Below are 27,459 nucleotides of genomic sequence, written 5' to 3' on the forward strand. Positions count from 1 at the left end.
TTATCAGTGTTAGAGAGCTTTCTCATTTCTTTTTTGTCTCTGAATATTACTTTATGACCTCACTATCATTTATTTGGGCATTCCTCTATATTGTTTGTTTCTAATAATTTCTGTGTATAGAATGACTTTGCACATTAGAAAATCTGTATCATAAATTATCTGAAGTAGAATTGATAATCAAAGGGAAACCAAAACTTCTCCTTTTTTCATTAAATTGAGCTGTTGATCTATGTTTACAGATCTTAACTATATAGCTTAATGGTATTTTTACCTGTGAACCTACATGTTTAGCTGCCATCAAGATAAAGACTTTTATTTGAGCACTCAGAAGCTCTGGTATGTTTCTCTTTAGTAAATTTTCACTGTCATCTGAAGAAATAGCCTTCTGATGTGTATCACTAGATAAGTTTCGTCTGCTCTTTAATTCCATACAATTGGAATTGTACAGCATTCACTCTTTGTGTCTGGTTTCTTTCCCATCATTATGTCTGTGATATTCATCTTTGTTTTTACATGTGGTAGCAGGTTATTGCTTTTTCTTTTTCCTTCATAATAGGCCATTTTGTGGGCTTCGCAGGTGGCGCTAGTGGTAAAAGAACCTGACCTGCCAGTGGAGGAGACATAAGAGACATGGGTTCAATCACTGGGTCAGGAAGATCTGGAGGAAGGCATAGCAACCCACTCCAGTATTATTGCCTGGAGAATCCAATGGATAGAGGAGCCTGGTGGGCTATACTCCGTGGAGTCACAGAGTCCGACATGACTGAAGCGACTTAGCATACACACAGGCCATAGTATGAAGATATCAGAATTTGTGCATTGATGGATTTTTGAGTTGTTGCAAGGTTCTGGATATCAAGAAAAAGCTGCTGTAAATATTTTTGGAAGGTGACTGCAGCCATGAAATTAAAAGACGCTTGCTTTTTGGACAGAAAGGTATGACAAGCCTAGACAGTGAATTAAAAAGCAGAGACATCTCTTTGCTAACAGTCAAAGCTATGGCTTTTCCAGTAGTCATGTATGGATGTGAGAGTTGGACCATAAAGAAGTCTGAGTCCTGAAAAATTGATAATGCTTTTGAACTGTGGTGCTGGAGAGGTCTCTTGAGAGTCCCTTGGATAGCAAGAAGATCAAACCAGTGAATCCTAAAGGAAATCAATATTGAATATTCATTGGAAGGACTGAAGCTGAAGCTCCAGTACTTTGGCCACCTGATGTGAAGAGCCAACTCATTGGAAAAGACCCTGATGCTGGGAAAAATTGAGGGCAGGAGGAGAAGGAGGTGACAGGATGAGATGGTTGGATGGCATCATTGACTCAATGGACTTGAGTTTGAGCAAACTCTGGGAGATAGTGAAGGACAGGGAAGCTTGGCATGCTGCAGTCCATGGGGTTGCAAAGAGTCAGACACAACTGAGTAACTGAACAACAACAAAATATTTATGAACGTGTTTTTTGAGGGACATGTGCATACAGGAATGGAATTGCTAGGTTGTAGGCATCTGTATGCTGTGAGAAGTAATGCCATGCAATTGATCAAACTGGTTTTATTGGTTTACAGTCTCACCAGTAATGAGTGTTAATTGCCCTATATCCTTGCCAGTGCTTGGTAGTCTCAATCTTTAGTTTTGGTCTTCTGGTGGCTGTGCTGTGATAGATCATTGTGCTTTTAATCTTTTCAGTTTTTTCATTTTTTAAAATTTTTTTAAGTAAGGTAAAAATTTTTAAAAAAATTTGTTTTTCTTTGGTAAATGATAATATTGAGTACCTCTTCATTTTCATATTACAGTTTGGGTAGCCCTTTTGTGAAGTTATTGCTCAAATCTTACCTATTTTTAATTTGATTGTCTGTTGCTTTCTTACTGGCTTATAGTTAATTCTTCATGAACTCTGAATAGGAGTTCTCTGTTAGATTTATGTGTTGCAAAAATCTTCTCTCAGTTCATGACTTGTTTTAATCAGTTCAGGCTGCTACAAGAGAATATCACAGACTCATTTACAAACAGAAGAAATTTTTTTTTCTCATAGTTTTGGAGGCTTAGGTCCATGATCAAGAAGCTAGCAGATTCTTTGTCTAGTGAAGGCCTGCTTCCTGCTTCATAAATGCTGTCCTTTCTCTGTATCCTCTCGTGGTGGAGGGGGCAGGGGAACTCTCAGGTGTCTCTTTATAAAAGAGACCTAATCACCTCTTAGAGGCACCACCTCCAGGTAATATCACATTGGAGGTTAGGTTTCAACATGTGAATTTTAGCTGGGGGACACAAACATTTAGTCTATGGGCATGCCTTTTACCTTTTTTTCTTAATGTTGTCTTCTTATAAGCAGAGTTTCTAATTTTTCTACATTTTTTTAGTTCAGTTCAGTTCAGTCGCTCAGTCGTGTCCGACTCTTTGCGACCCCATGAATTGCAGCACGCCAGGCCTTAAGAAGCTTTAAATGTGTTTTACCTTTCACATTTAGGTCTGTGATTCAACCAGAACTGACTTTTGTGTATGGTGTGTGATAAGGAGGATTAAAATCTTGAAATTATTTGTTTCTTAGGGGAAAAATTAAAAGAAACATAGACATGGTCTCAGTTTTTTTAAAGACATTTTTTATTTTAAATCTATTCTAAAGTTTTATTTTATTGTCAAACTGTTTTTAAAATACTTATACTCTGACAAACAGAGGGAAACTGAGATGTTTTTCTTTGGTCTTCCTTCCATTGTTCAGGTCCTGATGAGTTTAAACCATAATTAATTTATAATTATTATTGATATGATGCCAGTGAATTATTTAAAACTTCTGGTGATTTTATAGTTAGTAATTCTTGGGCTAAAACTATTGTAAATGTATGAATCTCTATCAGGTAAGTAAAAAATTTCAAAAGCTCTTCTTCTGTTTATTTGGTTCCTTAATAATAAGTACCTTTGCAGTTTTTAACACACTTTTACATGTTTTAACATTCTCTGAATTGGTGCAGCTTATTTTGGTGAACCTTACTTTCCATTTTCTGGCCTGTTTTCTTAAACTTAGTAGTAGTAGTAATAACACTTCATTTGTGTCCAACTCTGCAACCCCCTGGACTGTAGCCCACCAGGCTCCTCTGTCAATGGGAGTCTCCAGGCAAGAATACTGGAGTGGGTTTCCATGCCCTCCTCCGGGGGATCTTTTTGACCCAGGGATTGAACACATGTCTCTTATGTCTCCTGCTTTGGCAAGTGGGTCCTTTACCTGGGAAGCCCTTTCTTAAACTGTGTACCATATATGAGAGTGACTAAGATCACCATTTAGTGATAGACAGTGGTTGAATAAGCGCCAGAGGCAGACTTTTCCTATGTTATGTATCACTATATTGCAAATGTGAATGACACTTTTTACTTTTCTTGCATGGGTGTCTCCTAGTGGCCATTTATGGACAATGTATTTGATAATTTTTTTCTAATGGAAGTGATTTGATTTATAAAAAGAGAATAAAAGCAAGAATCATGGGTTTCTGTGAAATTAAAGAGATTGAAGTCTTTTGATATGTATCTCCCTGAACAGGTAGATTTTTTTTCAGTAGAAGTATAATTGACATACAACATTTTATTAGTTTCAGGTATACAATGTAATGATTCAGTATTTGTGTATATTACAAAATGATCACCACAATAAGTCCAGTTAACATCCATCGGTATACAGTTAGAATTTTTTTCTCTTATGGTGAAAGCTAGGTTTACTCTTTGAGCAGCTTTCAAACTTCTATATTGTTATTAACTGTAGTCCCTTGCTGCACGTTGCATTACCAGGGCTTAATTTATTCTATATCTGGAAATCTGTACTTGTGGACTCCTTTCACCTATGTTTTTGTTACAGTATCACAAAGCCTCTATTTGTTGATGGATATAATTGAAAATCATTTTGACTTAAGGTTTCTACTTTACCTCTTCTGTTTTAGTCTTTAACTTCTCTTAACTTCTTTCTGATCCTGATCTTCTCAGTTGTCTTATACGGCCTTAAATTCTCTTATATTTTGTCATCAAGATACAATATCAAGTTTTTAACTTGATTTGTCTCCTTTACACTGGGCAGGGAGTCTGCAAACCCTGGCAAATATTTGATCCATAGGCCTGTTCCAGTCAGCTCTCATTTGTTTGTTTGATGTCCTAAATGCTGGAAAGCTAGAAGTGGTTTCCAAGTTTTAATGGTTATATTTTAAGTGGTTAATAAGTACCTGCATAATAGCCTCAATTTTGCCTTTGGCCTGCAAAGCCTGAGCTCTTTACTCTCTGGCTCTTCACACCTTGCCAGGGGTTCTCTTTCGTTTGGAAAGCTCTGTTTGTTATGACAACAAAAATGCCCCCTCAGGACAGTCAGTAGTACTTGCTCCTTCCTCCAGACCTACTTTGGAGTTTTAACAGTCTGGGTCCTCTGTGTCAACATCCAGCTTCCTGCTCATGCTATGTCACATTCATTGGCTTTTGAAAAAACTGAATTCTTTTAACCATAAATACTGTATAAGACGTAAGAACTGAACTGGCACTTTGTCTGATGTTTTGTTGGATAATATCCAGCCACCTGTCTTTTGTTAGTCTCTTCAAAGGCCTGTGGAAGGCAGGCATACACAGGTTCTGCCCCTTCCCCAGACCCTGTCAGATGAGATGACTGTGGTGTCTCTGTTTTACTGTGGGGTAACTGCCCCAGATCATACAGCTAGTGGTGGCGAAGTATTCTTGAACATTTCCTGGAGGACTGGAAAGCAGGCAGTGCACAGAAAGAGTGAAGAGACCACATCCTAGACACTGAAAGTTTGTCCTCAATTATTTAGTCTCCATGGAACTAGAAGCTTTTCATAGAAACGAGGGAGAATCTGTCCATCCAGGTGGTGTCTAACTGACTGTCATTACCCCAGTCTTCTTTCAATTTCTCTTCTAATATTCTGGATTTTCAGCAGAATGAGAGTATTGATATGTTGAAACTGTGTACCATAGACTAGTCCCATGGGCATCTTACAAGGACAGGTTGTTCAGAATGGTGGCTGTAGGTTTCTGTCTTATATTTTCCCTTTTAGGTCTTAGTTTATAGACTGTCAGCCCCCAAGGGGTCCTGTGTTTTCCTGAATACCTGGTACTTGGCATAGTGCCTGGCCATGGTGGGCACCCAGTTGGCATTTATCAAATACGTAGATGAAGTACAGGCTTGTGACTCCTGACTGTGGGCTGGAGTGGAATTTCCTCTGTTGTACCTCCAGTTTTTCATTAACTCTGACTTTTGTCAGGCTTTGTGGCCTCTGTTAGTCATGTGTTAATGGTGAGGGACTTGTGAAGGTGTTCTGATAGATCTTTCTGGATGTGAAATTATACACTGTTGGCCACTGATTCGTCCCAGGAAAATGTGCTGCTTCCTCCCCTCCTTCTCCTGTTGAGCCATCTTCAGTGTCCTCGTCTGTCTGTCACCCATTCCTTCCTGTCTTCATCATCTTGGTTTTTCTGGTTTCAAGAATTATCTTAATAACTTCCTGACTAGAGGTGCATCCCACTGTGAACTCCTTCCCACGTCCAGCTGTCATTTTGTAGCTTTCAGAATCAGTTTAGAAAGAGAATTTGGTGACAGGACCTGGTGAATCTGCAACTTTGTCTCCTGATACCCTGGTTGTCTGGCTTGGTGTCCGGGGCCCAGGGAGAGACATCTTCCAAGCCTTCCCCAGTCCTTTGTCAGGCATGAAGCCTTCAGGTGAATGATGTTTTCATTTTAGGAAGTCACTGTCTACTTTGTTTTAGGGAGCAGAGCCTTGGCGGCCACAAACTTGTTCAGATCTGATCTTCCCAGCCCTTAACCTCTTTGTGCCTCAGTTTTTCAAGCTATAAAATGGGACTAACAGTATACCTAGTTTATAGGGTTATTCTGTGTAGGGTGCTGGCATAGTGCCTGGTTTATGATAAATGCTCTGTGAGTGATCTGCTATTATTATTATTACTGATATTTGATCTCTTCGCTCTCAGTCACAGGGCTGCCCTTATGTTGATCAAACATTGTTGTGATCTCATTATGTGTCTGAGGACCCTGTGACTTCTCAGCTCTTCAAGAGTAAGAATCATGGGTTAGCATTACATCCCTGTCCTTTGCACAGTGTCCGGTCCATTCATGTTTGTTGAACTTGACTGCGGTAGGTTAGGTTTTATTGACTTGGAGATACTGCTGTCCTGTACCTTATTAGCTGGTGAATTTGCAGAGTGACACATTGTATGAAAGTGAAGTGTTAGTCGCCCAGTCACTTCTGACTCTTTGCAACCCCGTGGACTGTAGCCCACCAGGCTTCTCTGTCCATGGGATTCTCCAGGCAAGAATACTGGAGTGGGTTGCCATTCCCTTCTCTAGGGGGTCTTCCTGACCGAGGAATTGAACCTGGGTCTCCTACATTCTTTACCATCTAACCAACAGGGAAGCCAAGGGCATTAAAAAAGCTGAAGTCTGTGATTGACCTTCTAAATCACTGCTTTCCCTCTCCACTACCCTCAAAGGAGAGTCAGTGTTCACATTTATAAAGCAGGTGGCCCATGGTAAGAAGAGTGTGTGTGTATGTGTGCATGTCTGTGTATATACATACTACATGAGTAGTTAACACAGTGCCAGTTAGGAGGGCATAGTAATGTGTGAGGAAAAGAACATGAAACATAGTCCTTGGGTAGAATGAAGAGATCCAAGGGCCAGAGTTCTCTTTGTTGGTATGTTTTAGTCCCTGAGAAAATCCCAACAACTCTATGTCCAGAGGAGCATTCCTAGAATAATGCTTTCATTTTCCCCTTCAGGATCTGACGGGATCTGAACTCTATGCCCAGGCAGCCCATCTCCTGCACCCTGTGGTCTACACTACTGCTGTCCTTCTTCTCCTGTGCCTCTTAGCGGTCATCGTCAGTTACATATACCATCACAGGTAAGGAAGAAAACTGACTGCAGAGGCCGGTGGACGTTATTTCATATTTAATTAGAGTAAAATTTTATCCTAATTTTATACCTAATTTAATACCATGCTGTCCTTCCAAAGTAAGGGCAGTTACTTCACAATACCTAGAGGCCTTCTTCATGCAATTCAAGACATAAATACTCATCTTCTACAGCATTCAGTCATCTTGCTGGGTTTGTACCTGGCAAAGAACATGGGAAGTATGTGTTGTGGAGTGGGGCATGGGGGTGAGGTAAAGTGGAGCCTGGTTACCTGCAGAGGTGTCTTCCAGAACCAGACTGTGCTGTTATTTCTATTTCATAAATTTTTGCCTGTTGTGATAGTCTCTTTTACAGATGGCATTTAAGAAAGTTTGTGGCATTTAAGTGTGGGATATGGTTTTTGTTAATTAGAGGCAAAGGTACAGAAATTTTTGTTTTATGGTAAAATATAATGAACTGAAAGGATTTGCTAAGCAGAAACACACTTTCAAGAGGTTTTGCTAGAATGTATTTTCCTCTGTAAGCTGGACATATATGACATTTCTTGACATTTAGTTAAGAAACAAGAAGATTTTGATATAAAAAAGAAAGACTTGAGCATTTCATTATGAAAGGCCACGAGGAAATGCATTGGTTGTTTAGACCGTGTTATCCTAGTAGGTCAGGAAAACTAGAGATTGGCAGCTTGCAGAAATTTCTGGGAAGCAAACAAGTAATCCATCTGTCATAAGACATCATAACTGCACAAAAGCGGACATATTTCTTATTATGGAGAATTTGTGTAGTCTTTAGTGGATGTAGTAGTTCCATTTGACTTGTCTTTTTTAGTGTATAAAGTTAAATGTTAAGAAACTGTATTGTGTTGAGGGATTTCTCAAAACCTGTGTGTGTGTGATAGTATGTTTTAATAAAATGTTTACACATTTACATTTGGCCTTGTATGAATTAGATATATTAACTTGGAGATGTCCAGCTTCAAGTATATCAACCTGTGTATTAATTTTTTCCCTTTTCTTTTAACAGTTTGATTAGAATCAGTCTCAAAGGCTGGCACATGCTTGTGAATTTGTGCTTTCATATTTTTCTGACCTGTGTGGTCTTTGTGGGAGGAATAAGTCAAACTAGAAATGCCAGCATCTGCCAAGCAGTAAGTCAAAGTGAAAAGCTAAAATAAAAAAAATATACTGGTGTTAAAAAGTAATTTCATATGTTTCATTAACTGTAAAAGGAAAATTGTTTCTTTAAAGCTTTTTTTATTTAGCTAATTAAAGTTAACTTGAATGTTACTTAAATAATTCAGCAGTATACTTCAAGTTCTGAATTATCATTTCACAACTGGATATATGACTTATAGAGCTTGTCTTTTTATCTTTGGGAATTTTGTGCTACTTGTTATGTCTGGTATAATGACAAACATTGAATTTAAAAAATTTATAAAATTCTGATATAGCTGAAAGAAGTAACATTTTCTGACAGGTTTTTAAAAATTATTTTATCTATTTATGGAAACAGGAATTATAAAAATTTTAACTGTAAGATAAAAAAACAAGAAACTTCGTAGGTGTGCTAAATACGAAGAATTTAAAAATCTTCAACTCTTAATTTCAAGTAAATGATTACATATGTAGCATTAATAAGCAGTATTCTTATAGTATACGTATAAAAAAGTAAAACTTCTTAATATACAAGTAGGAAATACATAAAATTGTATTTATTTGCATATTATTTTCTATGTGCGTCATAGCTAACAGTGTCACATAGAAATTCAGAGTTCAGACTACCTGGATTCGGATGTCAGTTCTGTTTTTTTCCAGTGTTTTTGTGGGCAATTTGTTTAACTTTTTTTAATTGAAGATAATGAGATCTACACTCTTAACCAATTTCTAAGTGTGTTGTATGGTGATTAACTCTAAGGACGTACAGCAGATCTTTAGAACTTTTTCATCTTGCGTGGCTGAAACTAGACCCACGAGACAGCTGTCTCCTGTATCCCTTCCCCTCACCATTCTGCTTTCTGTCCCTGTGAGCTTGACTTCATAAACACCTTATATAAGTGGAATCATGCAGTACTTTTCCTTCCATGATTAACTTATTTAATTTAACATAATATCCTCAAGGTTCATTCATGTTGAAGTATGTGACAGGATTTCTTGCTTTTTAAGATGGAATACATATGTCACTGTATGTATACACCACATTTTCTTTATCTATTCATCTATCAATAGACATTTAGATTGTTTCCAGCTCTTGAATGTTGTAACACTGCAGTGATCATAGGACTGCAATTATCTTTGATCCGGATATCAATATTTAACATTTCTGTGTCTCAATTTTCTCACCTGTAAGTTAGGAATAATAATTGAGTTGTTGCCAAATGATACAACTATTCACATTAGAAAAGCTAAAGTAATTTACAGATAAATTATTAGAAAAATAGGAAAACTTAGTTTCCTATGTATGTATTTTTTTTAATGTAGTTTAATATACAGAAGTGTGCTGCTAGTATGCAGAAATGTAACCAAGAGAAAATGTAATTAATGAGAAGGTAACATTTATCTAGTATCAAAAAATATCGAGTACTTAGAAATAAAAAATATTCAAGATTTGCAGGTAAAATTTTCATGTATATTAAAGAAGACCTAAATAAATGGAAAAATACACTAGGTCCAAGGATAGGAAAAGTTAAAGTAAGAGAGGTAGCAGTTCCTCCTAAATTAATCTGTAGATAAGAGAATTTTTCATGAAACTCAATAAGTTCAGTTCAGTTCAGTTGCTCAGTCGTGTCCGACTCTTTGCAACCCCATGAATTGCAGCACGCCAAGCCTCCAGTCCATCACCAACTCTCGGAGTCCACCCAAACCCATGTCCATCGAGTCAGTGATGCCATCCAGCCATCTCATCCTCTGTCGTCCCCTTCTCCTCCTGCCCCCAATCCTTCCCAGCATCAGGGTCTTTTCCAGTGAGTAAACTCTTCGCATGAGGTGGTCAAAGTGTTGGAGTTTCAGCTTCAACATCAGTCCTTCCAATGAACACCCAGGACTGATCTCCTTTAGGATGTACTGGTTGGATCTCCTTGCAGTCTAAGGGACTCTCAAGAGTCTTCTCCAAGACCACAGTTCAAAAGCATCAATTCTTCGGCACTCAGCTTTCTTCACCGTCCAACTCTCACATCCATACATGACCACTGGAAAAACCATAGCCTTGACTAGACGGACCTTTGTTGGCAAAGTAATGCTCTGCTTTTAAACATGCTGTCTAGGTTGGTCATAACTTTCCTTCCAAGGAGTAAGCGTCTTTAATTTCATGGCTGCAATCACCATCTGCAGTGATTTTGGAGCCCAAAAAAATAAAGTCTGACACTGTTTCCACTGTTTCCCATCTATTTGCCATGAAGTGATGGGACCAGATGCCATGATCTTAGTTTTCTGAATATTGAGCTTTAAGCCAACTTTTTCACTCTCCTCTTTCACTGTCATCAAGAGACTCTTTAGTTCTTCTTTGCTTTTTCTCATAAGGGTGATATCATCTGCATATCCGAGGTTATTGATATTTCTCCTGGCAATCTTGATTCCAGCTTTTGCTTCCTCCAGCCCAGCGTTTCTCATGATGTACTCTGCATAGAAGTTAAATAAGCAGAGTGACAATATACAGCCTTGATGCACTCTTTTTCCTATTTGGAACCAGTCTGTTGTTCCATGTCCAGTTCTAACTGTTGCTTCCTGACCTGCATACAGGTTTCTCAAGAGACAGGTCAGATGGTCTGGTACTCCCATCTCTTTCAGAATTTTCCACAGTTTATTGTGATCCACACAGTCAAAGGCTTTGGCATAGTCAATAAAACAGAAATAGATGTTTTTCTGGAACTCTCTTGCTTTTCGATGATCCAGCGGATATTGGCAATTTGATCTCTGGTTCCTCTGCCTTTTCTAAAACCAGCTTGAACATCTGGAAGTTCACGGTTCATGTATTGCTGAAGCCAGGGTTAGAGAATTTTGAGCATTATTTTACTAGCGTGTGAGATGAGTGCAATTTGCGGTAGTTTGAGCATTCTTTGGCATTGCCTTTCTTTGAGATTGGAATGAAAACTGACCTTTTCCAGTCCTGTGGCCACTGCTGAGTTTTCCAAATTTGGTGGCATATTGAGTGCAGCACTTTCACAGCATCATCTTTCAGGATTTGAAATAGCTCAACTGGAATTCCATCACCTCCACTAGCTTTGTTCGTAGTGATGCTTCCTAAGGCCCACTTGACTTCACATTCCAGGATGTCTGGCTCTAGGTGAGTGATCACATCATCTTGATTATCTGGGTCATGAAGATCTTTTTTGTACAGTTCTTCTGTGTATTCTTGCCACTTCTTCTTAATACCTTCTGCTTCTGTTAGGTCCCTTCCATTTCTGTCCTTTTTCGAGCCCATCTTTGCATGAAATGTTCCCTTGGTGTCTCTAATTTTCTTCAAGAGATCTCTAGTCTTTCCCATTCTGTTGTTTTCCTCTATTTCTTTGCATTGATTGCTAAGGAAGGCTTTCTTATCTCTCCTTGCTATTCTTCGGAACTCGGCATTCAGATGGGAATATCTTTCCTTTTCTCCTTTGCTCTTCACTTCTCTTGTTTTCTCAGCTGTTTGTAAGGCCTCCTCAGACAGCCATTTTGCTTTTTTGCATTTCTTTTCCATGGAGATGGTCTTAATCCCTGTCCCCTGTACAATGTCACGAACCTCCGTCCATAGTTCATCAGACACTCTATCAGTAGTCTCTTAAATCTATTTGTCACTTCTACTGTATAATCATAAGGGATTTAATTTAGGTCATACCTGAATGGTCTAGTGGATTTCCCTACTTTCTTCAATTTAAGTCTTAATTTGGCAATAAGGAGTTCATGATCTGAGCCACTGTCTGTTCCCGGTCTTGTTTTTGCTGATGGTATAGAGCTTCTCCATCTTGGCTGCAAAGAATATAATCAGTCTGATTTCGGTGTTGTCCATCTGGTGACGTCCGTGTTTAGAGTCTTCTCTTGTGTTGTTGGAAGAGGGTGTTTGCTATGACCAGTGCGTTCTCTTGGCAGAACTCTATTAGCCTTTGCCCTGCTTCATTCTGTACTCCAAGGCCAAATTTGTCTGTTACTCCAGGTGTCTCCTGAATTCCTACTTTTTCATTCCAGTCCCCTATAATGGAAAGGACATCTTTTTTGGGTGTTATTTCTAGAAGGTCTTGTAGGTCTTCATATAACCGTTCAACTTCAGCTTCTTTGGTGTTACTGGTCGGGGCATAGACTTGGATTACCGTGATATTGAATGGTTTGCCTTGGAAACGAACAAAGATCATTGTGTTGTTTTTGAGATTGCATCCAAGTACTGCATTTTGGACTCTTTTGTTGACCATGGTGGCTACTCCATTTGTTCTAAGGGATTCCTGCCCACAGTAATAGATATAATGGTCATCTGAGTTAAAGTCACCCATTCCAGTCCATCTTAGTTTGCTGATTCCTAGAATGTCGATGTTCACTCTTGCCATCTCCTGTTTGACCACTTCCAGTTTACCTTGATTCATGGACCTAACATTCCAGGTTCCTATGCAATATTGCTCTTTACAGCATCAGACCTTGCTTCTAGCATCAGTCACATCCACAGCTGGGTATTGTTTTTGCTTTGGCTCCATCCCATTATTCTTTCTGGAGTTATTTCTCCACTGATTTCTAGTAGCATATTGGGCATCTACCAACCTGGGGAGTTCCTCTTTCAGTGTCCTGTCTTTTTGCCTTTTCATACTGTTCATGGGGTTCTCAAGGCAAGAATACTGAAGTGGTTTGCCATTCCCTTCTCCAGTGGACCACATTCTGTCAGTGGTCAATAAAATGATCTTTAAATTTATATAAAAGTAAAGAAGGACCAATGATAGTTAGGACACTTCTGAAAAATAGTAGAGTAGGAAGTCTTCTAATCACCCAAACTGTTGAGGCTGTTGGAATTCAAATTGTGCATTAGACTAGGGATAGATAAATTGACCAACACAGTAGAATAGCAGCCTTGGAAGCAGACCCAGGCAGAGCTTTGGTATGAGACAGATGTTACGCGTCTCATCAGCTAGATAAAGACAGACCACTGTCCAGTTAAGGGAGCTGGGGAAAATCCATTTGGAAAAAAGATTAAAGTGGATCTGTACTTCATGCCATGTTAAAAAAGTCAGCTTTGGGTAGATTAAATTTTAGAAGTCTAAACGAAAGTGTTAAAATTTATATTAGAAAATATCATAATCCTTGGGATAAGGAGGGATTTCTTAAATATGACTAGAAAAGGAAGGATGTACTTTTGACTAAATTAAAAATAATATCTTTTTCTTAAAAAAATGAAGATTCCTAAGGAAAGTGAAAAGACAAGTTCCACATTAGAAGACACTATTCTCAGTACATATGGGCTTCCCTGGTGGCTCAGATGGTAAAGACTCTGCCTACAATGCGGGAGACCTGGATTTAATCCCTGGGTTGGGAAGATCCCCTGGAGAAGGGAAATGCTACCCACTCTAGTATTCTGGCCTGGAGAATTCCATGGACTGTATAGTCCATGGGGTCACAAAGAGTCAGACACGGCTGAGTGACTAAGCTAAGCATATCACAGCACAAATTCTCAATATATAACTACTGACAGAGCATTAGAATTAAAAAATATATATATATTAAAAACTAATCAGCGAGAATGCCACAAGCAGCCCAGTTGGAGAAGTGATGAGAGTGACAGGCATTTCATAACAGAATAGACACAGGGCCAGGGTACACGGCGTTGGTGGTCATGGAGATGCAAATTCAGATCGCTACCATGTTATGCCTTTTCTGTCAGCAAAAATTAAGCCCAGCAGTGCCAAGTATTGAAGAACACGTGGATCCACATATTTTATACATACTGGGTAGGAATGTAAGCTGATGACTCTGGGAGGCTTTACCTTCTACAGGTAAACATTCACACAGTCCCACTCCAGGGCTTAGAGTGAGTGCCTGTGAATATTCATAGCAGCACTCTACACAGTAGCAGAAACCTGGAAGCAGCCCAAGTGCCCATCACTGAGAGAGTGAATGAATAAATGGTGATATTATGAAAGAGTCAAAATTAATGAATTACAACAAGGCATAGAAGTGTGAGTCAGTCTCAGGAATATAAGTGAAAAAATTAAGTCCCATAAATTACATTCACCCTGATATCTTTCTTTATAAAGATAAACATAACTAAAATGAAACAGCATACTTTTAATGAAAATATGTAGGTGCAGTAAAACCGTATAAGAAAGCAAGCAAAGGGATGATAAACATAGGATAAACAGTGATGATTACCTTGGGTGAAGGGGTTCTTATGTGCTGATACAGACTTTTGTCAAGATCTTACCTTTTGTCTTATTGATAGATTCGTTGACACATATTATTAATAACAACTATTTAAGTAACTAAATAAAGGTAGGCCATGCTTGTGTGCTTGGCTCAGTCGTTAGAATGTGCCATTAACCTAAGGCTGATGATGAATCCAATACTTTCTTCATGTAAGACAGTTTCAAATATGTATGTGTATGTATATATAAGAATTGTTGAGAGAATTAAATGACTCCAGAGTACCAGGTATACATTAAGTGCTCAGTAAATGTAAGCTATTACTACAACTGTTATTGGTATAATTATCTCTTAGCTGTGCAGAATATTCCCCTGTGTTAGGGCCATTACTATACATCTGAAATCAAACTTGTTTGAAACCTACAAAAAGTTAGGTAGTGGATCCCAAATCAACTTAACACGTACAAAAGATAGTGCTTCTCTTTTCTCAGTGTTTTCTCCCTTCTTCACCTGGGTGACTCCCACTTACTTTGTAGGTCTTGTTTTCTGTTTTAGAGATGCAGTCCCTCCACCTCTTCCCCTCATTATCCTCTGCTGCTGATTAACATTCCATGGTGCCTGCAAAACTTGATAATTGACTGGCATTTACCTATTTGTTGCCTCTGGACTCGAAGCTCTACAGGGATGGGGATTATACCAATTCAATTCACCAGTGTTCATCTAAGAATCAGTATAAGACCTGATGCATAGTAGGTGCTCAGCAGATACTGGGTAAATGAACAAAAAAGGCTTCTGTTTGCAAATAGTAGCACTCATTCAACCCTGGAGTTGTTTTGAACATAGACTATTAGAGTACTCAACACACAATGGTGGTAATAGTCTCAATTCTGTCTAAAAATACTCATTGATTTCTGGAAGTAGACACATAAATTTATTTCACTAAGAAAATGAACAGCAAGAGGCCATAGTAGAAATGACTGCCTTTCATCATCCTGAATGGTATTTTATACCATTTCTAGAATGAAGAGGATAGCAAAGTGCACTGAGTTTTCAGGGCTTCAAGAATGAATGTCTGTTAGGTAAAGAATTACCTGAAAAAGTGGGGAGCAGGCAAGCTTCTAGATGTTTTCATATGTTGTTTTCTTCTGTTTTTTTACAGTGTTCTTCCTCTGTTAAAGGCATAGCATCATTCTTATTATTTCTGACTCAGATATGACTTGCTTCACTTTATTTTTCTAATACTTATTCAGTTAGTAGCCAGCTATGTCTGCCAGAATGGCCTGTGTGACTCGTCTCTTAACCTCAGTTCAGTTCAGTTGCTCAGTCTTGTCCGACTCTTTGTGACCCATGAACTGCAGCATGCCAGGCTTCCCTGTCTATCACCGACTCCCAGAGCTTGCTCAGACTCATGTTCGTCATGAACAAACCTAGTGGTGGTGGTTTGTTCATTCAGTTGTATCTGGCTGTTTGTGACCCCACGGACTGTACCTGCCAGTCTCCTCTGTCCATGGGATTTCCCAGGCAAGAAATGCTGGAATGGGTTGCCATTTCCTTCTCCAGGGGATCTTCCCAACCCAGAGATCAAACCTGGGTCTCCTGCATTTCAGGCAGATTCTTTACCTCCTTAGATACCTGGAAAGCCCCTTAACCTAGCAGGGGCTTCATGCTTCTTCTGCAAAATAATGGGGTGGGCTCGTCTTCCATCTCTAAACTGAACCCTGAAGCGTACATCTTCTACATGCTTTTTGTATGTACACATGATCAGTGTTGTCTTTGGCATATCTCCCTTTTAGAGCTCATGTATTTTATGAATGGTGTGAACAGGTTCTAATGCAGTTTCTTCCCCGAAGTAATTGGCTGAGGTTATTAAAGGCCCCACCAGCCAGGGACTTCCCACTCTGGTTCTTATGTCATCCTTTCTGGGTGGTGCCATGGGTACATTCTGTAGCCTTGAACTTTCTTTTGCAAAAGGAGCCAAAGGGGAACTGAGAAGTTGAGTGATAGAGTAGAAGAGGCTGTTGACTCAACAGGGTTTGGAAGAGATCTGGGTTCTGGGTCAGGATGTGCTGCCAGATAACTGTGATTGTTAGTTTTCTGGTCCTTGGTTTCCTAGCTGTGCAGTGAAAGGATTTGGCTGCAAATATTTAGGATACCGTGTTGCTCTACCACTCCACAATTTCATCTGTTAACTGTCGTGCCAGCTGCCCTTCTCAACTGTCTTCTGGTCTCTGTTATCCAGAGGACTGCTGCAGGGGCACATAGGATGAACAGGGAAAGATTCAATCCGTGGATGTTACGAGCTTTCTACTTGCCAGCTACTGCAAGTGTGTTATCTTAACTTTCACGTTAACCCTAGGAGGTAGTTCTTACTCATATTTTGTTAGTATAGAAATTGAGTCTTAGAGAATTTAAATAACTTGCCCCAAGTCTAGGGCCTTTGGGTGACAGAGCCCTGATTCAAATGACAGTCTCTTTGAGTATTCCTTGCCAATACCCACCCTTAACACTACCTTCTTATTATTGAGGACCAGGATTATGTAATTGAAGACTTGCAGGCTTTGGGTTTGAGTTGCTGCCCCACCACTGACCATGTGACCTCTGGAGGATGATTTAACTTCTTTCAGCCTCCATCTCCTTGTCTGTAGCACTAAGCAAATGGTGACGCTAAGAGGATAAAATAGAAGCACGTACAAAATTGTCTACACTTTGGTGTACATAGCAGGCATTCAGTAGTGAATGCTCTTAATTTTTATATATATTTATATCAGACTGCGAGTATTAAAGATGATTTGTTTGCACACTTGCTGTGTATGCTGCACTATTGTAGGTTTTGGTGGTGGTTAAAAACCGACTGTTAAAATGTCTGGTCTCTGGTATGAGAATCTTTATGGTTAGGTAACATATAAAGTCCAACTCTTCAAGATAATTTTTTGTATCCATTTTGCAGCTTTGAAAATTGATTTCTCGAGGTAAGGTGACTTAAGTTCTAATCTGTTGCATTTAATGAATCATTTACATGCCCTATAAATTAGATTTTTCCAAACTATTTACAAATTTACTACATGTATCTGATTTATTTGGCAGAAATTGTGACAGTGAGGTTATATTTCAAGTATAGCCCAAGTGTCTGATGGAGAATAAAATAGGAAGCACGTATGTGTGCTCAGTTGTGTCCAACTCTTTGTGACCCCATGGACTGTAGCCCACCAGGCTCCTCTGTCCATGGGATTTTTCAGACAAGAAGGCTGGAGTGGGTTGCCATTCCCTTCTCCAGGAGATCTTCCCAACCTAGGGATCAAACATGCGTCTCTTGCATCTCCTGCATTGGCAGGTGAATTCTTTACTGCTGAGCCACCTGGGAATCCCAAAATAGGAAGCAACTCCTTCCAAAAGATAGGAACACCATTGCTGCTAGACTAGATCTCAGTGTCTCCTTTATTCTGTCTTATGGAACATTTGGTGATTTGCTTATGTGACTATTACCAGGTGCCATCAGACCCCTAAAATTCTACTATTGGTAATAATTGTTTAGCTGGAAGGCTTTCGTATCTTTTAAGTATGAACACGTCTCTGCAAATTTTGAAATGCCATAGGAAACACTTCAAAATCTAAAGGTTGAGTTTTACCTCTTAGATCTAAACAAGAAAATTCTCTATCTTGCACCTCCTGTGTTGAAAATATTTTTAAATTCTGTTTTGAAGCTTATTTACAGCTTTGTCTCATTCTTTTGACCTCTACATCGGAGAAAACTGTAGAAACAATAGAGGATACCATTTTGAGTCAATATCATTGATTGGTTTTGAATGTTTTGGTTTTTATGCACCAAATCCAATTATACTGTTTTTATTTACAACATTTGATGTGACTACAGATAGCTCAGAGGGTTATTTTATGCTTTTTGTTCCACTTACATCTGTAAGCTTTGCTTTTATAGTGCAGTGAGTAAAACTAATAGGAACCATGGAGCAAGTTTTCTGCTTAAGAAGAAGATACTGTGGGGACTTCCCTGGTGGTCCAGTGGTTAAGAATCCATGTTTCCATGCAGGGGACATAGGTTCGATCACTGATCGGGGAACTAAGATCCTCTGTGTTGCATATCACTACCAAAATACAAATAAATAAAAATTAAATTAAAAAATTTTTAAAAGATGAAGATATTCTGACCCTCTGGTTTAGCCAGGCTGAATCACCCTCCTAGCCCTTTCAGTCATTGAGAGAACAGGGACTTCCCTGGACAAGTGACCACCCTAGTTTTTGCCCTGCAAAATAATCTGTGTACTTCCATGTCACCAAGTTTAATGAGGTTCATATCTCATTAACATGAACCTTAGACAGCAGTCTAGATGCTTCTGTTACTTACCTAGGATTGATGATGTCAGTCAGTTTGATTTTCTTGAGATTGCAGAGTCATCCTTTTTGAGTTAAGTAAAGTTTTTTTTTTTCTTGGAAATTTTCATTAATAGAATTTTACTTGTAATCACTGTGTAAGAAGAAAGGATCAAAAAATAGAATTAGATAAGAAAATTGAATTATGTCCTTGCTGCTCCATGTATTTATTTTTCTTAAAATAGATTTTAAACCTCTCTTACCCATGTTTATCATTATCTAGAATTCTATCTTTAACTGCTGTTGCTTCAAACACAGTTCAGAAGGTAAACGTGCCCCCCCACCATCCCTCTGGGAGGCAACTCAGTGTCATCATTTACCTATATTGCAGTTCTCCATCGTCTTTTGAGTACTTATTATGTCCCAGATATTGTGGCCTTTGAGTCCCTACAAAAACCCCTAAGGATGCTTATGAATAGTCTTTCTACTATTCAAATGAGGAACATTAATTTCAAGAATGTTGACGTTATTTTCTTAAAACCATACTCATAATAATAATAAAAATATTGCTGTATTTTTAATCACGCATTATGTACCAAAGTGCTAAATGCTTTATATTGGGTGTCCTATTTAAAGCCTTATGGTACTTTAATATTATCCTCAGTTTACAAATGAGAACAGTGCTTGAGATATTATGCAAGTTTGCTAAGGTGTCACAAGGGGTAGATTCTGGTTTTAAAACCAGGCAAAATTGTTAATTCCAGAGCTCACTTATTTCAGATAATCACCGATCTGTTATACTGCTCGCTTGCCATCTATTTTGATACATAAAAGCTCTGAATTAGAACTATTCCAGTCTCTGACTCCAAAGTTTATTCTCTGTGTGCTGTGACTTTTGCCTTCCAGTTACCCTTGACGTCCCCCTGATAGCTCAGTTGGTAAAGAATCCGCCTGCAGTGCAGGAGACCCCAGTTTGAATCCTGGGTCAGGACGATCCCCTGAAGAAGGAATAGGCTACCCACTCCAGTTTTCTTGGGCTTCCCTTGTGCTTTGCTGGTAAAGAATCCACCTGCAGTGCGGGAGACCTGGGTTTGATCCATGGGTTGGGACTATCACCTGGAGAAGGGAAAGGCTACCCACTCCAATATTCTGGCCTAGAGAATTCCGTGGACTGTATAGTCCATGGGGTTGCAAAGAGTCGGACATGACTGAGTGACTTTCACTTTCACTCTCACTTACCCTTGATGTCTGCATTCCCCCTTAAAATAGACTTTAGGAACTCAACTCTAATTTATAACAGCATCTATGGGAAACATGGCTTTGGTTTACTGTTGTCCAGGAATGAATTCCATGGTATGTTTAGTGTCACCTTAGGTATAAGTTGTAGTCCGTGGGCCTCCTATATTCAACTATGGATTCAGTCCTCTATTATACGTCTGTTAGAGTGCTTTCTTTGTTCATTAGCAGGCAAAGGAATGGATCGTTAGAATATACCTTCATACAGTTTTTGAGTCAGATATTTGAAATAACTTAACCAGTCTTTTTGAGGAAGCTTACTGGCAATTATTATATTTTGATTGTAAAGGGGAATTTTTTTTTTTTTTCATTTTAGTTCATGTATTTTTCAATCTTCTTTCTAGGTTGGAATAATTCTTCATTATTCCACTCTTGCTACAGTACTATGGGTGGGAGTGACAGCTCGGAACATCTACAAACAAGTCACTAAAAAAGCTAAAAGATGCCAGGACCCTGATGAGCTGCCACCTCCACCAAGACCAATGCTCAGGTATCTAATGTCTTCATGTACTATCTTCTGTTAAATGTCCACACATATTAAATTTAATGAAGTATGGTCCTAACAAAAAATTGCTGAGTGAACTTTGGAAAGTGAAAGAGTGGACTTGTAAGCAGCCTTGCAGCCAGGAGTTCTTTGTGAAGTTCTGTATCCTCTCTTGTCTTTCTGTCTCATCTAGAAAGCGAGAATGATTCTCTTTCATAGAGTTGTTGTGAGGCATAAGTGACTTAATGTGTAAAGCACCTCAGTACAGCATGGCGGTACTGGCCGTGGAATAGACTCTGAAAATATTAGTTGTTTTTATTTCCTTGAGGTCATTTAGTAGATTTCAGTCTTCTCAAGTATATATCAGTGTCGTTATTCTCCAAGAAAGAAAAAACAGTTTTAATGTCGTGCCATTCCTAGTATCATAATTTAAATCAGTTGTCAGTGAATTATTATTCTGGATGAGTAGAAGTCAATGGGTAGAAGACCTGTCCTTGAGGTCTTTACAGTCTGTGAGGAGACAGGTGTGAGAAGAACTACTGCAACTGTGTAAGAGCTGGAATGGAAGTACATGCTCTGAAAGCACCAAAAAGGAACTGTAATTCTGAGGGGCCAGGGAGAGTGGGGGCCTATTAAGAGTTGCTTGACTACCACATAAAGAGCAGAGGTGGCACTTGAGATACAGGATCATATGGCAAGCTGAACAAATTTGAGAAGTACGATTTGACTGTGGCTGGAACCTAGGGTTTATGGTGTAGAGTAGCATGATTCAGAGTAAAAGCTGAGTTTTAGGCTTTAGATTAAATTGTGGGCTATACATTAGAATGCCCGAAAGTAGGAGGCATCTACAGATAATTCCTCTGAGGTCATTAGGAGATCCTCATGAGTACTACATAGGGTCTTCTACTCATTTCAAGATTGGGAAACGAGTACTTCAAGGCTGTGTATTGTCGCCCTGCTTATTTAACTTATATGCAGAATACATCATGTGAAATGCCGGGCTGGATGAAGCACAAGCTGGAATCAAGATTGCCAGCAGAAATATTAATAACCTCAGGTATACAGATGACACCACCTTTATGGCAGAAAGTGAAGAAGAACTAAAGAGCCTCTTGATGACGGTGAAAGAGGAGAGTGAAAAAGCTGGCTTAAAACTCAACATTCAAAAAATGAAGATCATGGCATCCAGTCCCATCACTTCATGGCAAATAGATGGTGAAACAATGGAAACAGTGACAGACTTTATTTTCTTGGGCTCCAAAATCACTGCAGCTGGTGACTGCAGCCATGAAATTAAAGATGCTTGTTCCTTGGAGGAATAGCTATGACAAATCTAGACAAGATATTAAAAAGCAGAGATTTTGCTGACAAAGATCTGTGTAGTCAATGCTATGGTTTTTCCGGTAGTCATGTACAGATGTGAGAGTTAGACCATAAAGAAGGCTGAGCGCTGAAGAACTGATGCTTTTGAACTGCAGTATTGGAGAAGACTTTTGAGAATCGCTTCGACTGCAAGGAGATCCAACCAGCCCATCCTAAAGGAAATCACTTCTGAATATTCATTGTAAAGACTGATGCTGAAGCTGAAGCTTGCAATACTTTGGCCACCTGATGTGGAGAACGGACTCATTAGAAAATAAGACCCTGATGCTCGGAAAGATTGAAGGCAAGTGGAGAAGGAGATGACAGAGGACGAGATGGTTGGATGGCATCACCGGCTGGATGAACATGAGTTTGAGCAAGCTCTGGGAAACGGTGAAGGACAGGGAAGCCTGGCGTGCTGCAGTCCACGGGGTCACCAAGAGTCGGACACGACTGAGTGACTTAGCAACAGGTGAGGACTGCAGCCAGCACAGTGGCATGGAGGTTAGAGAGGACACGTGTGCGGAAACTTGAGGCAGTTTCTCCAGGAGTGATGACTAGCTGCATTTGGGAGCTCCGTACGGGAATTTGAAGGTGGCTGCAGGTTGTCTGCTCCAGTTCGCTAGGGTCCTTCTGCCGATGGTGCATCCATCAACTGAGAAAGTCACAGAGGAAAAGTGGGTGGGGGCACCCAGGAAGGGGAAGCACAGGGGAAGTGGGCTCACCCATACTTTCTCATGGAATGTTTACATTTTGGGAGTCTGGTGCTCAGCAGAGAGGACACACTATGTGTCCTCTGGACAGGACAGGAGATGTGTTCACATTGAAGCAGTGATAAAGAATGAGCTCTTCCAGGGAGAAGTCAGTTAAGAATGATTCCTGGGCCACATCAATGTTGAGTAGATGGGCCATAGCAGATAAAGGGAAGAACTGAAAGAGAATAGTGAAGATTGAGGGGAGAGTGGTTCAGTGAGCGGCAAGGGACAGCAGGAGTGCTCGGCCACAGCCAGATTCTAGGATGCGATTTGACACCCCGTCAGTGGTATTAAAGGGACTGAAGGGGATGGTGTTTGGCTAAGAGACAAGAATCCCATCCTCATGCAGCTGTTCGTTTCTGTTGGGTTTCCTTTCTGTTAGGTGATTAAAAACACAAAGAGTTTAGTAAAAGGCAGCCTGAGCTCCAAAGCCTAGGAGTCACCTGTGGCCGGCAGGTACGCCCTTTGCTTTAGACGGTCAGGTTCGCCCTGTAGGCTGCCTTCCTTCCCCCAGGTTCTGGAACTTATGGAAACTCAGCATCCAGACTACATGGAGGATGGGCAGGGACTTGTCTTGAGTCTGCTCGCCCCAGAGAGGGCAGTTTCAGTAGCATGCTAGGTCGGAAGCAGCATCACCTCACAATAAATGTGAGGCACATGTTGGTGCTGTTGTTTCCAGGTGTTTGTCACCAAAGGGAGCATGAAAGAAGTTGGTAGTTGAAAGAAAGTTTTAGAAGATGGAGAAAACGTGAACATACATATAGGCTGAAAGGAAGAAGCAGTGGAGAAGTAGATTTAAAGCTTTAAAATAAGGATTAGTGGGTAGCAGGCAGTCCTGGAGTGGAGGTGGGGAAGGAGTGGCAGAGAGTACTGTGGAACTCAAGACAAATTTGGGTGAACTGATGCTTCTTTGTCAGATCAGAAGCAGCTATGAATTAGTTCAACAGGAAGAAGGGCAGAGTCACAAATGTTGGCCTTCCTCTAATCTGTGGAATAAAAGACATGTTTATAGTTTTATGGGAGTAATTAGCTGTCTTTTTCAGCAGTAATATCATAAGAAGATTTTTAGTACCCGTAAGCATGACTAAGGAAAAAATATATGGGAAAATGCGTTGTGAACATTGCCTTTATCCAGCCAATTCAGCATGTGGACTGTGTCTCTGGACCTGGCAAATGCAGAGTTAATACTGGCTGTACCCACGGGTAGCTCGCCAGGCCAGGAAGTTCCCTAGGATCTTTTCAGAGAACTCAGAGAAGCAGCTCCCCTCTGCCCCAAAAATTGTTCTTCAGAGGACCAGCCAGCACTCTGTCTCCCTCAGTTCCTCCCAGCTGGTCTGTGGGTAGTTGGTGAGGAAAGGCGCAAGCGCTGTGGGCAGCTGGGATCCAGGTACTTTCCTTACCCCCATTTCAGCTGACTGAGGATAAGCATACTCAGCAGCAGGACATTAGATCTAGCAGGTCCTGCTATGCATTAATATGCAGGTCTAGCCAGGCATTAATGAATAAACGACGTTGTTACATTTTTAGTGTGAACAGTGGCACAGTGGGATCTTCAAGTCCATTTTGCAGTGGACTAACTTTCTGCTCCACTGGCTGAATCTAAAACAAGTATAAACTAAAGTCTCACCTGCAGGAACTGGGTGTTACTTCGCCTGCCCACAGGGTGGCAGAAGCTGATCAGCTTTCCTTCAACTCAAACTAAAGAAATCTAGAATAAATAAAAACTTTAAAAAAATGTTACTGTTAACAAAGGAGCCTGCAAATGTTAACCTCTCCTGAATTTTTGAAGTAGTGATTAATCTTTAGGGAATAACTTCTGCACAAATGAGATCCTACAGTGTGTACACCTAAACAAATTAGATTGATGAGCTGTTGTTTCCATCGTTGCCCCTTCTAGGTTCTACCTGATCGGTGGGGGTATACCCATCATTGTTTGTGGCATCACTGCAGCAGCAAACATCAAGAATTACGGCAGTCGGCCAAATGCGCCCTAGTGAGTATTCAGTGTTCTCTGTGTACCTGAGTTGGTTGCTTCTCTTTGAACCCAGGCACTAAAGCTTACTGCAACTTTTAAAACAGTTTCTTGACATATGGAGCATCTGAGCTGGTTCTCTATTTTCTTTCCTAGTTGCTGGATGGCGTGGGAACCCTCCTTGGGAGCCTTCTACGGGCCTGCCAGCTTCATCACTTTTGTAAACTGTATGTACTTTCTCAGCATATTTATTCAGTTGAAAAGACACCCTGAGCGCAAATATGAGCTGAAGGAGCCCACCGAGGAGCAGCAGCGGCTGGCAGCCAATGAAAATGGAGAAGTCAGTCATCAGGACTCCATGTCTCTGTCCTTGATTCCCACATCAGCCCTGGAAAACGAACACACTTTCCATGCTCAGCTTCTGGGGGCCAGCCTTACCTTGCTCTTATATGTCGCCCTGTGGATGTTTGGGGCCTTGGCTGTTTCTTTGTATTACCCTTTGGACTTGGTTTTTAGCTTCTTTTTTGGAGCCACGTGTTTGAGCCTCAGCGCGTTCATCGTGGTTCACCATTGTGTCAACAGGGAGGACGTCCGGCTCGCATGGATCATGACTTGCTGCCCAGGACGGAGCGCCTACTCAGTCCAGGTCAACGTGCAGCCCCCTAGCTCCAGTGGGCCGAGCGGGGAGGCTCCCAAGTGCACCAACAGCAGCGCAGAATCTTCATGCACAAACAAGAGTGTTTCAAGCTTCAAAAACTCCTCACAGGGCTGCAAATTAACCAACTTGCAGGCTGCCGCGGCCCAGTGCCATGCCAATTCCCTACCTTTGAATGCCACGCCTCAGCTCGACAATAGTCTGACAGAACATTCAATGGACAACGATATTAAAATGCACGTGGCGCCTTTAGAAGTTCCATTTCGAACAAATGTGCACCCAAGCCGCCATCATAAAAACAGAAGTAAAGGGCACCGGGCCAGCAGGCTCACAGTCCTCAGAGAATATGCCTACGACGTCCCCACGAGCGTGGAAGGCAGTGTGCAGAATGGTCTGCCGAAAAGTCGGCTGGGCAGTAATGAAGGACACTCTCGGAGTCGGAGGGCGTACTTAGCCTACAGAGAGAGACAGTACAACCCCCCCCAACAAGATAGCAGTGATGCCTGTAGCACGCTTCCCAAAAGCAGCAGGAATTTTGAAAAGCCTGTTTCAACTAGTAGTAAAAAAGATGCGGTAAGGAAGCCAACTGTAGTTGAACTTGAAAGTCAGCAGAAGTCTTATGGCCTGAACTTGGCCATTCAGAACGGACCAATCAAAAGCAGTGGGCAGGAGGGACCCTTGCTGGGTATGGATAGCACTGGCAATGTGAGGACCGGGTTATGGAAACACGAAACTACTGTGTAGAGTTGGTGGGCTTCCTGGGTGAGAAATCCACATAAACTGTGACAGTCACATTCCTTTAAGCTACGAACGTGTAAAAGCAGACTGTTTACAGCCGCCTTAGGGATTCAAAAGAATTTTGAATAAACTTTTAAGTTTTGGATTTTGTGTATTTTATATCCCCCAAGTGTTGCTTTTTTCATGAATTTTGGAAAAAGCCTCTAAAACAATGTTTCAGTTGTCAAAGCACCAGCAAGACACTTTGGGAATCTGAAATGTAATTTTCTTGAAATCTGTAATATCTACTTAACGTTTCAGGCTTGTATTTAATATAATAAATAGGTGTTTGTCATTGTGTCAGTCTTACATTTTTACATTTTACAGTCCCAGAAGCATTTAGTTCTAATTAATGAAGTTTGTGCATTGGGATAGTTTAGCCAGAATTATACCTAAATCAGTTATCAGATTTTTTTACATGATTAGCTTCACTGATGATGGCATGTAAATCAAATGGCTTTTGGAGTGACGTATTTTGTAAATGCTGTTTTCAATACTGTAAGTTTTTTTTTTTAATCTCACAATTTTTTTTGAAGATGCAAGTACCTAAAAACTTTTCCTAAATTACATTATTTTCACCCTATCATTTTGATCTTATTAATACTATTTTTTTATATTTTTGTGGCTTTTCAGTGGTTTATATATTGGTTTACTTATTCTTTTTTTCCAAACACAAGTTTTTGTTTTCTTTTTTAAAAAAATATTTATTTGGCTGTGCTGGGTCTCAGTTGTGGCATACAGACTCTTCAGTTGCGTCATGTGGGGATCTAGTTCCTTGACCAAGGATCAAACCCAAGCCCCCTGCACTAGGAGCAAAAAGTATTAGCCACTGGACCACCAACGAGATACCTGTTATTTCTTGTTAATTGAAGTATAATTCGACTAATATTATATTAGTTTCATGTATACCACATAGGGATTTTATATTTTTATACATTACAAAGACAATGATCACCACAGGAAGTCGAGCTACCATTTGTCATTATAAAAGCACTTAAAATATTATTGACTCTGTTCCCTATAGTGTACATTGCATCCCCATGACTTATTTGTTTTGTAATGGAAGTTTGTGCCTCTTAATCCCCTTCCTCCCATATATGAACTCTTTTTCCCTGAATGAAGAAGAGTTATCATATAAGGTTCACATTCACTTATTTTGGATTCTTCAGTGTTGGCTATCTTGTGTTGGCAATTACTTTGTCCTTAAACAGGTGAAGTTCCTCAGGTTCCTGCTAAAGTGCTGATTTTTAAATTCCATCCCGAGGGCAGAAACAGGTCTGATCCAGAAGTTATCACTGGCTGCTGATGCACCCAGTCCTTGTCTGTCTGTCTCCAGTCTCACCGCAGTCCTGCCCGCAACGTTAGACGGGTCTCCTCTGACTCCTTTGCGCATGTACCTCCTCCAATGCGCAAGACAATGCCTGAGAAATAGGCATAGCTTAGATCTGTTTTTGGCAGCAATCTCAACGTTTGAATCAGATTAGATTCAAAAGTATTGGGTGGGCCAAGAAGTTCCTTTGGTGTTCATGTAAAAATAGAAGACAACATTTTTAATTTTCATCAAGAACTTTATTGAACAACATATTCACTGTTTTGTTCTACTACTTTCTGCCATT

General features: G+C 40.1%; 1 protein-coding gene across 14 annotated transcripts in view; it reads left to right on the forward strand.

Annotated features, from left to right (window-relative positions):
* ADGRA3 (adhesion G protein-coupled receptor A3) overlaps nucleotides 1–26,141 on the forward strand; it is a 132,016-nt gene extending 105,875 nt beyond the window's left edge. For all 14 annotated transcript variants that reach the window (XM_081547272.1, XM_081547593.1, XM_081547326.1 and 11 more), the window contains 5 exons: nucleotides 6,771–6,895; nucleotides 7,930–8,053; nucleotides 20,183–20,328; nucleotides 24,337–24,432; nucleotides 24,568–26,141. In XM_081547272.1, the coding sequence (XP_081403398.1) occupies nucleotides 6,771–6,895; nucleotides 7,930–8,053; nucleotides 20,183–20,328; nucleotides 24,337–24,432; nucleotides 24,568–25,810 (1,734 nt within the window). In that variant the 3' untranslated portion in view covers nucleotides 25,811–26,141. The remainder of the gene's footprint in view (nucleotides 1–6,770; nucleotides 6,896–7,929; nucleotides 8,054–20,182; nucleotides 20,329–24,336; nucleotides 24,433–24,567) is intronic.
* The last annotated feature ends 1,318 nt before the right edge of the window (nucleotides 26,142–27,459 follow it).

Source organism: Giraffa tippelskirchi, chromosome 1, assembly GCF_054371585.1.
Source record: "Giraffa tippelskirchi isolate mGirTip1 chromosome 1, T2T-mGirTip1v1.2.pri, whole genome shotgun sequence".
Classification (NCBI taxonomy): Eukaryota; Metazoa; Chordata; class Mammalia; order Artiodactyla; family Giraffidae; genus Giraffa; species Giraffa tippelskirchi.